This window comes from Fukomys damarensis, unplaced genomic scaffold (genome assembly GCF_012274545.1).
Source record: "Fukomys damarensis isolate Sample0158 unplaced genomic scaffold, DMR_v1.0_HiC HiC_scaffold_8, whole genome shotgun sequence".
Classification (NCBI taxonomy): Eukaryota; Metazoa; Chordata; class Mammalia; order Rodentia; family Bathyergidae; genus Fukomys; species Fukomys damarensis.
In genome coordinates, this window is record NW_022900920.1 from 30,706,636 (window position 1) to 30,716,131 (window position 9,496).

The 9,496-nt window shown below is 44.6% G+C and overlaps 1 protein-coding gene across 1 annotated transcript; it reads right to left on the reverse strand.

The window, feature by feature from the left end:
• Positions 1 to 808: 808 nt before the first annotated feature.
• On the reverse strand, positions 809 to 9,491 carry Gsto1 (glutathione S-transferase omega 1). Its single transcript, XM_010626481.1, has 5 exons — positions 9,433 to 9,491; positions 6,284 to 6,506; positions 3,495 to 3,596; positions 1,888 to 1,994; positions 809 to 1,044 (listed from the first exon to the last, which is right to left on the reverse strand). The coding sequence occupies exons 1-5, from the start codon at positions 9,489 to 9,491 to the stop codon at positions 891 to 893; spliced, it is 645 nt and encodes a 214-aa protein (XP_010624783.1). The 3' UTR covers positions 809 to 890.
• Positions 9,492 to 9,496: the final 5 nt, after the last annotated feature.

A 9,496-nucleotide genomic window follows, 5' to 3' on the forward strand; every position in this document is an offset into this window, starting at 1 on the left:
GGGGAAGTTCTGAAGACTACGGGTTCAGTCCCAGCAACATACCCCCATTCCCTGAGAGCGTTTCCCCACTGGCAAGGCTGAAACGAGCACAGCTCCCAAACTGGAGCAGGCCAGCAGCCCCGATTCTGGTGGTCAGAGCCCGGTCCTGGCAGCACCTCAAGGCCTCACCCTCGGGACTAGACCTAACCCAGCGGAACAAGTCAAGCCCTGAACTACATTCTGTGGTGAAATAGAAATCCACTGGGCCTCGGCCGGGTAAAGATGCTGTTCACATTTCTCAAGAGGGCACACGGATCGTCTACCAAAGCCTCACATACATGCACAGCGACTGCATATGCGAGATGCCTCCTGTGTGCCCAATACGGGGTTGCAGATTTCAGTTAGTGATTAGAGGCTGGAAGACCAAAAGGGCCAGCCAGTCACCTAGTTTTGAGGTGATGTGGGACTCATCTTCACGTATAACCACAGGATAAGAGGAGGGGTGAAACAGGACGGAAAGGAAAGAATAAGAGACTGAAAGTTTCTCAACTCAAACCACAAGACAAGAAATTTAAGCGGGCATTTCCTGAAATGAAGGTAGGGTATCCCAGTGGGCATTTCCTGTGAACAGCTTGAAGTCTGGATTAAGTTCCTGTCTTACTAGAGATGATGTTGGGCGTTTTCAGCTCAGACTAGGATAGAGCCCAGAGCCAGCCGAGCACCCCCAGAGAGGAAGTTTGTTTTGTATCTCGGGGGCAAGGGGCTGACAGCCCTCACAGCGAGGCCATCAGGGTATCAGGTCGGTCAGAGACAAGCAAATGCCACTGGAGAACACTTGGCAAAATGAAAGCATGTTATTATTCATATCAGCAAAGGAGAATACCAGCGCCGCACTGCTGACTGTTGCCCCTTCAGAGCCCACAGTCACAGGCTTCAGGACTGTTCTGGAAGTAAAGTTTTAAGAAATTTTTAAAGTTCTTCCCATCCAAGAGGAGGGCTTTAACTGCAGGATCTTCCCTCATGGCTGCCATCCAGAGCTTAAGTTTTGGAGTCTGGGCCATATACCTGGGGAGGAAAGAAGAGAGGTGAGCTACCGAGGTTATGATAGCAGAACTAAGACTCCCATTGAGCATCACTATGATCTGCAGATTCACTTTGTTTTCCCTTAACCTTTAAAAGTATTTCTTTTGCCAGGCATGGTGGTGCAGGCCTGTGATCCCAAGACTTGGGAGGCTGAAGCAGGGAGGTAGCTGTGAGTTCAGAGCCAGCCTGGGCTACATAGTAAGACCAGGTCTCAAACAAACAATTTTCTTTCAAAGCATCTTTAAAATGTATACAATCATACGTATTAGATTTGAAAAATATCAAAGATCTTTGGTTCACAGACGGTGAATCTGAAGTGAATGTGAAATGATTTGCTCAGTGTGAAAACTTGTCCAGGTTGACAGACTGGTAAGAGAACTTAAAAGACATCTAAGAAATTAATATTACTCTATCACCAGATTGTGATTTAAAAAATAACCCCAAGTAGCCCTAATCTCTAAAAAATGGGAATAAATGGAGGTGGCTGGCTGCCAAACCCAAAACATACACAGAGTGTAGAATACTGGAAATCCTCCTGGTAAGTGGAAAGTAACTCTAGTCATAGGCTCCTGCAACAACGTCCTTATGAAAATGCACATCCTTAGGGATTTGTAACCAGGAGGGCAGGAATAAAAATTGTAAAACATTTGGACAGCACAGAAATCTCCTGCCTGCAGGGATTGGGAGTATTGAATGTGGGTCTGTGGATAGCTCAGGACTCTCCTGTCTCTTGTTCTCATTCAGGTATATTATATATTTGAACTTTGTTCAACGTGTACTATTGCAACTGTCATCCCATAAGCACAGAATACTCAAAGGCCATACTCGTCGAATTGTAGTACTTCCATCCGTTCAAACCAGGGCCAGATGAGGTAATCAATCATAGAGACAGAACTGCCGCCGAGGAAGGTTGTCGTCTTCTTAGTCAGAACCTGAACATCAAACAACACAACAGTGTTTATGTGTCTAGTAAGTCACCACCAGAAAGGTGAGAGTAAGTTTGGTAGGGCAGCTTTATCCTGACATATCAAAGCAGAGCTTTTGTCTGTTTGATCAAAAAGCTCCAACAAGGGCTGGGGTGAAGCTCAGTGGTACAGCACTTGCCTAGGATCCTCAAGGCCCCAGGTTCAATCCTCAATATCAGGAAAAAAAGGAAAGAAAAGAGAAAAAAATCGAAAAGCTTTAGAATCTGTTGCCCAAAGCAAACAAAATAAAATAGGGGGGAGGCAATATAACACAAAGGACAAGTATTCAAAATATAAAAAGAACCCCAGGGAATCAAAAAGAAAAATGGCGAACATTGCATCAGAAAAACCTTGCACATCACGAGAGGAGGTCCAAGTGGCCAGTTGTTGTTTTAAAAGATGTTCCACTGTATTAATCACCAAGGAAATGCAAACTGAAACCAAAATGCTGTCCGCGCATGGTGGTGCACGCCTGTAATCCCAGCACTCGGGAGGCAGAGGCAGGAGGATCACTGTGAGTTTGAGACCAGCCTGGGCTACATAGTGAGCTCCAGGTCAGTCTCGATATAGTGAGACCCTGATCCATCAGAATGGTTGACATGAACGACACAAAGTTGGCCAAGGTCTGGAACTGCAGCTGGAGGGAATGTAAATGGGTTACCACTGTTCTAACAGTTATGTGTATCGTGGACCCAGCCATCTACTTGGAAGTACAACAGGTATGGCAAAAGATATGTACAGAAAAGTTCAGTGCAAAGATGTTTGTCAAAGTAGAATGAGCCACGGACCATGGTGGCAGACATCTGTAGACCCAGCGCTCAGGAGGCTGAGGCAGGAGGGTCTCCACAAGCTCAAGGCCAGCCTGAGCTACACAGTGAGACCGTCTTAAACTGGTACAAACTTTGAAGCACTATACAAAGAATAGAAAAGAGCTACACACGGTTAGAGGAATATAGTATCAAGTGAAAGATCGAAAAGAGTACATACTGTGATTCCATTTGGATAAATTTCACGAACTAAACAGCCCAGCTAATACTTTGTTTCATGATGTGGGTGCTAGTACCATAGCTATGTTCATTTTGTGAACTTTATCCAGTTGTCTGTTTATGCTTTGAGTACTTCCCTGCGTGTCATTTTTTAATAAAAATATACTGGAAATAGATCAAATTATCTGTTAAACAGTTGACAAGGATTTGAAAACAAAGCACAAATAGGGCCTTTCTAAAATGTAAGAAAGTGCATTGATAAGAGGGTGTTACAGTGCGATGGGCACTTGAAACTTGAGCCCTCCTGCCTTGGCCTCCCAGAGGGCTGGGATTACAGGTGTGAGCCACCTCATCCAGCAGAAATCAATTTTTTATTTGGTATTATTCCATAAAAGTCACTTGGGAAATGGGACAATGAGGAACAACCAGAAGGAAAAGGAGGGTGGATACAGGTACTGTAAAGGATGGAATACATGATTACCTCTTCTAGCTTGTTCAATTCTCTCTGCAACTCTTCTTTTATGCCAGAGCTGTCTCCTTTACTTTGCTGGAGCATTATAAGCCTGCCCATCAAAGATGACACCTAGACAGAGAACAGTTCATCAGTTTGAGGCTAAGTATGCTGGCCTTCTTCCATAAGAACGTAATAGAATCCTCACAGGATGTTCAGCAAGGGCTTATATTACAGACAGTTCTGTAGATGAAGATGTGTTGGTTACGATTTTGTACATTACAAATAGTCCCACGTCAGTGAGTTTGAGCCAAACTTCTTCAAAAGACAGAGTGGCTCACAGAACTGTGAGAAGCCTGACAGACTTGGAACTCCGAACATTGCAAAATCATGCCGAGAAAAGCGGCTAGTGAGAAGTGCCCATCACGCTCAGTGTGCAGCATCGAAGCAGACTCAGCGACTGCTAGCAACACCAGGCCTCTACCACTGCCACTCTGGGATTCAGTCTGCAGTTCCCGCTGCTCCTGCCACACTCAGCAGAAGCACCAGCGGCCCCCACTGGGCCACATCCTCACACCGCTCGTGTCTCAGAAGGATGCTACCGTGTGTGTGTGTGTCTGTCTGTCTGTCTGTCTGTCTTGACAGGAAGAGCTTAGACCCCGGCTGGAAAGGGACAACAGCAAGAGAATTTGTCATGAGTTCTACCTAGGAAAGAACACGAAAGATGGCTCCAAAAGACTGCTTGAAGACCTGACAGATGCTTTCATGCTTGTGGTAGAGGTATCTGTGTGTTTCACTAAAAACCTTTGAGATAATCCCACTGTAAGAGTAGTCCACTCATCCCGTCTAGAGCAAACATGTACTTGTAAAAACAAGAGAAACTCATGAAATCCCGTCTGTGTTCTCACTGGCACTGACAGTTCGCAGACAGCCTTCTGGCCACACTTCCGTTTTGCCTGCCTAGTCTTTCATCATTGCTTTTCCTTAAATACAAAGGGTGATCAAAAAGTATCAGCCTTAAAAAAAGACATTTCAGAAAAAAAAACCAATACATTCCCAAGAACACTAGTTAAGAGAGTTCAAAGCAAGGAGGGTGAGTATTTTGGTTTCTTGAGGGAGATTAATAGCAATATGTCTTTTACTGTAATGTTTGAAAATTTAAAATGTTCACTGTATTTTTATCACATCCTGTGTCTGTACCATATTATTTTCTATATATTAGTTCCATTTCCAATATTGTCAATTTCTGCTTCCCTTAAAACTGTATTTTTTAAAAAACTGTATTTTTAATGTGGCTTGGATGTTTCAACTCTCCAAAAACAAAAATTTATATATATCTTCAGAGGGAGCCAAGGATGTAGCTCTGGTTCCACGGCCTGCCTCGAAAGCGCCTGCCTTCCAAGTTTGAACCCCGGTACCAATCAATCAATCAATCTTCAAAGCGTTTTTACTGTCTTAGTCTCTGTTTCATTTCTAAAGTCCCAGAAGAGAAGATGATTGGCCAGGGGAGAGGGTGGGGTACATTTCTGGTCCATTGAGCTATGGCCTGGAGACTGTCACATGGTAGTGACTCCACCTTTTCCCCTGAAAGGGGACAGAGAAATAATGGTGGGCATCACCGACTTTACTTGTCATGTTTACTTTCTTTCTATGCAGTACAGAGAATCTTAATTTTTAAGCTCACCAGCATTTCCCGTAAATGTCATAGGCCCTTTCCATCAGCTTTGACAGCAGCCACTTCCACTATTCTTGTACCCTCGTACTAGTGAAGGTGATGGCTCCCTAAGCCTTCCCCATCCCATTGAAGTATCTCCTCAAATATAGGCTCCCAATAAGTCCCCCATCTTCTATGTATTTTTTAAACCATTTTTTTCCTGTAGAAATAAAATATTCTACATACCAACTTTGCTAATCAAGGCAATAGTTTTAGAGGGATAGAGCAGGACATTGCTTTTCTTGATATCTAAATGCAAATCTGTTGGTCCTTTCTTTGCTGCTGCTAGCTGGACTAATCCACGTTGATGCTATTAAGATGCAATTGCTTCTCCAGGAATGGTGTTATTCAGACAGATGAGAGTTCTGGTGATCACCGCACTCCACCCTACACTGTGGCAATGGCAGCAAGGGCTAACACTGAGTCTCAGATCCTTCTTTGGGTGTTTTGTATCAACTGATTTTTACTTTATAAAGAATAGTCATTATACCCACAGTACTTATAAATGATAATTGAAGGTCCTGGAGGGTAACATCAGGAGTAACTTTCTCCAAGGACACAACATGAAAGTGGCTGAGCAGGTCACAAACATAAGCAGTAAACCAACAGTGATCAAAACCACCCTCATTTTCCTGGAGCTCACACTGTGAGCTCATCAATACATGGGTAAAACGGCAGGCAATCCTGCGGGCCCAGAGCCTTGACCAGGAATGACTAGGAAGCATTAGCCCGTCTGGGCATGCAGAGTGAGAGCCCTGACCAGCCCAGCCAAGCTTCTGGAAGGCAGTGGTGAACCAAGCAGAGAAACGGAAGTAAACCAGCCAATTGAGAAGGAGGACTCCAACAAGAGCCAAGAGAAGTGTCGCACGTGGGAACACTGAAACAGCACAGCGTGGCTGGATTACAGTGTCAGGAGAGGAGTACGAGGGATAACTGGAAAAGTTATCAGGAATTAAATCATGGACTTTCAGGACATGTCAAACTGACAAGCACGAACTCCTCTTTGGCTTTTCTCTCCCAAATCGTTGAGCCATAAACAACAGCATTGATTTGGCTTTTTTTAAAAAAATTTTTTTTAAACAGCTGAAATTTCCTATCCACATACCTTGGAAAATAACTCTAAGGTCATCTTTTGGCAAGCTTTCTCATAAGGGTCTTCTGGCAACAGCTTCTTCCCAGGGTAGGCTTCGTCCAGGTATTCACATGTGATGACAGACTCACAGATCAGCTGGCCCTGGCTGTTTTCCAGCACCGGCACCAGACCAAGGGGGTTCTTCTTAAAGAACCACTCAGGTTTATTTTTCAGGTTGATGTTGACGACTTCATGCCTGAAAGACATATACAAGACTAGGAAGAGAGCAAAACTTTTCTTTTCTACTTTCGAACAAATCCTAACTGGTCCTATCATCCTCTTAGTTGGCCAGACCCCAATTTTAGGAGTCAGTTCTGCCTTGATCCCCTCCATACCTGGTTGTTTTTTCTTTTTTCATTTTAAGCAGCTATTATCAATCTCTCCTGCAAGGGGACCATGCAGTATTTGTCTTTGTGCATCTCAATCCATTTAGAATAACGTCCTCAGGTCCCGTCCAGTTGTCACATACTGCAGTACTCCCTCCTTTTAATGATGGAATCGTAAGCATACACTATATTTTCTTAACCCATTTGTCTGTTGATGGACTCTGGCATTACCTACTGTGAATGATGTGTAAATACCTCTTTGAGATGCTGATAGGAGGCAGCCACTTGAATTGTGTCTCCATCCCACTATATGAGAATCAACATGTTAAAATTCATTTTATTCTGATTCAGTTCAAAAAGAACCAAATGAATTGAACTCATCTGGCTAATATGAATAAAAGAATCCCTTGCTTTTTATAAAGATAGTAAGAAATATTAAAAATCCATTCCCAAAATGAACTTTTGGGTTAAATCCTTGTGTGTCGATACTTTAAAGAACGTTGCATGTTTTTTAAAGACCTACAAAGTACAGCCAGGGGTAGCGATGCACACATGCAATCCCAGTACTCAGGAGGCAGGAGGATCACTGAGAGTTCAAGACCATAGTGAGAATAAATAAGTCACAAAGTAAACCAAAACAGGAGGAAAACAGGTGAGCTTCAGGCTATACTGAGACTGTAATACGACCCACCTTGTATTTTGCCTGAGAGATTAGAGAGAAAGTAAGAGAAAGTATATAATTGTCTATACAATTTTCAAAGCTGAATCAATGTCCAGTAGAACAGGCTACTAAAAGTAATGTGCACCAAAACCTTTTGTTTCCTATTTTCCACACAAAGTAGCTAAAATAGCATTTCATCTTGGGATTTAAATATGTAATCCCAGCCGGGCATGGCAGCGCACACCTGTAATCCCGGGAGGCTGAGATAGAAGACTCGCCATGAATTCAAGGCCAGCCTGGGCCACATCGCAAGACCTTGTCTCAAAAATATATATAGAAATATAATTAAATAAATATGTAATCCCCCATGGAAACAAAGGAACAGCCAGTCTGAACACTAGTGTATGTGCATGTGCATATATTAAAAAGCTCACATGCTGACCGAATACTACTAGGCACACATACCAACTGTGACGAGGGCAAGGCTCCCTGCCAAAGAATAATTTGTACCGGGAGAACACAAGGTCGGTCCAGGGCTTCTGTGATCAAAAGCGCCTCAGAACACACATGTGCTTAAGTTGCTTGGTGTTTTGAGCCCAGAGAAAACCTGGGCCAACAAGTTGGAAGATCTGCGGCCAGGTACAGCACCTGGGGAAACCAGCACTTCCCTGGTAAGTCTCCAGGGTGCAAAGTAATCCGTGACCTAACCAGTGAACACGGCTGATGGTCATTGTAGGCACCATCAGGAAGGTACTACCTTCCTCCCTGGGGCTCTCCTCCCTACCAGTGAGGGCAAATCATTTCATATTTCCTTCAGAAATCTGTCCTGGGAGGACAGGTAACTGATTCCACCCTAGATTTCCAAAGGGAAGCACACAAGCCAGGACTTTGTGGCCCTAAACCCACTCCCCTGCTTGTCCATTACCTGAATACAAGGAAGGCCTTTTTTAAAAACCCAGTTTGAATTTCTCTTGCAATAAGAGTTCTGACTAATACAGCAAATATGTGCTCTTTAGATAAAACTTCCCTAAGTAATTCTTTTGCTGTGTGCTCAAGATCATGATTTCATCCAAGTGAGTTGCAAATTTTAGTGAAGCGATAGCTAATCAAATAATTTTCTCTTTAGAATGCATCTTACATTTCTTTCAGGGAAAAGAATTGCCCACCTAACCAATTCTCCCCTTGGAAGTCAAATTAGTTTACAAACTGTAAGCACAGATGGAAGATGTCTTAAGAATGATCTGTGTTTCAAACTACAGCAAAACTCTGCACAACACAGGCATGTAACGTCAGCTCTAAAAATCCCCCAGGTCCCTGGAAGAAAGGGGTCCTCATGAGTCCTGGGCGCCAGAGAAAAAAAGCCAGTGGCCCCCCCACTGCAGACAACCCAAGGTCAGCAGCCTATGAACACCAGCTGCAAGGGTGAAGCGTCTGGAAAGTACTAGGTTTTAGGCCAAGACACTTGTTATTTAACTAAAGCAACGCTGCAATGCACCGAACCATCGCCAGGACAAGTCACTCAGCATTCTGCCAGGAAGTCAGTATGAACTCTGTCCTGAGTCAAAGTCCTTTTCGGGAGGGCCCAGAATGCAGAAGCAAATGGGTTTAAAGTGGAGTACACCGGCCCAGGAATCAGGGTACCCGGCGACCACTGGATCCTTCCCGGAGTGACCCCAGGCAACCACCGTGGCTCTGCTGCCTCGTCTTTCCGAAAGGATGGTCGTGGAGGGTTGCAGTCGGTTGATGGTTCCTCCTTCTAGGAGAGGCGCTGTAATCTCCGTGTCCCTCTCGAAAGGCTGAGGCTACTCTTCGGTTAAGACTAAGACGGATGGGCCAAGGATTTAGCCCAGTGGTTCTGCTGCCTGCTTCGCAAGTGCAAGGTCCTGAGTTCGATACCCGGTGCCAGAAAGGTGACCTCAGGAAGCCAAGATGGGGTAGGGAGAGAATGTGGTTAACTTAACAACAAAGGCTAGGAAGCCAGGAAAAAAAACGATGAAGAATGATAAGGAAGGACCTGGGACGTAGCTCAGTGGTGCCACTGCCTCCCTCGCAAGCAAGCGCAAGGTTCCCGAGTTCCGATCCCCGGCAGCAAAAGAATAAGACTCGGGGTGGGAACCCCCACCGGCCCAGCTCACCGGATCCCCTTGGCCTGCAGGACCAGCAGCGTCCTCTGGGCGAACGGGCAGAAGCGCATGCTGT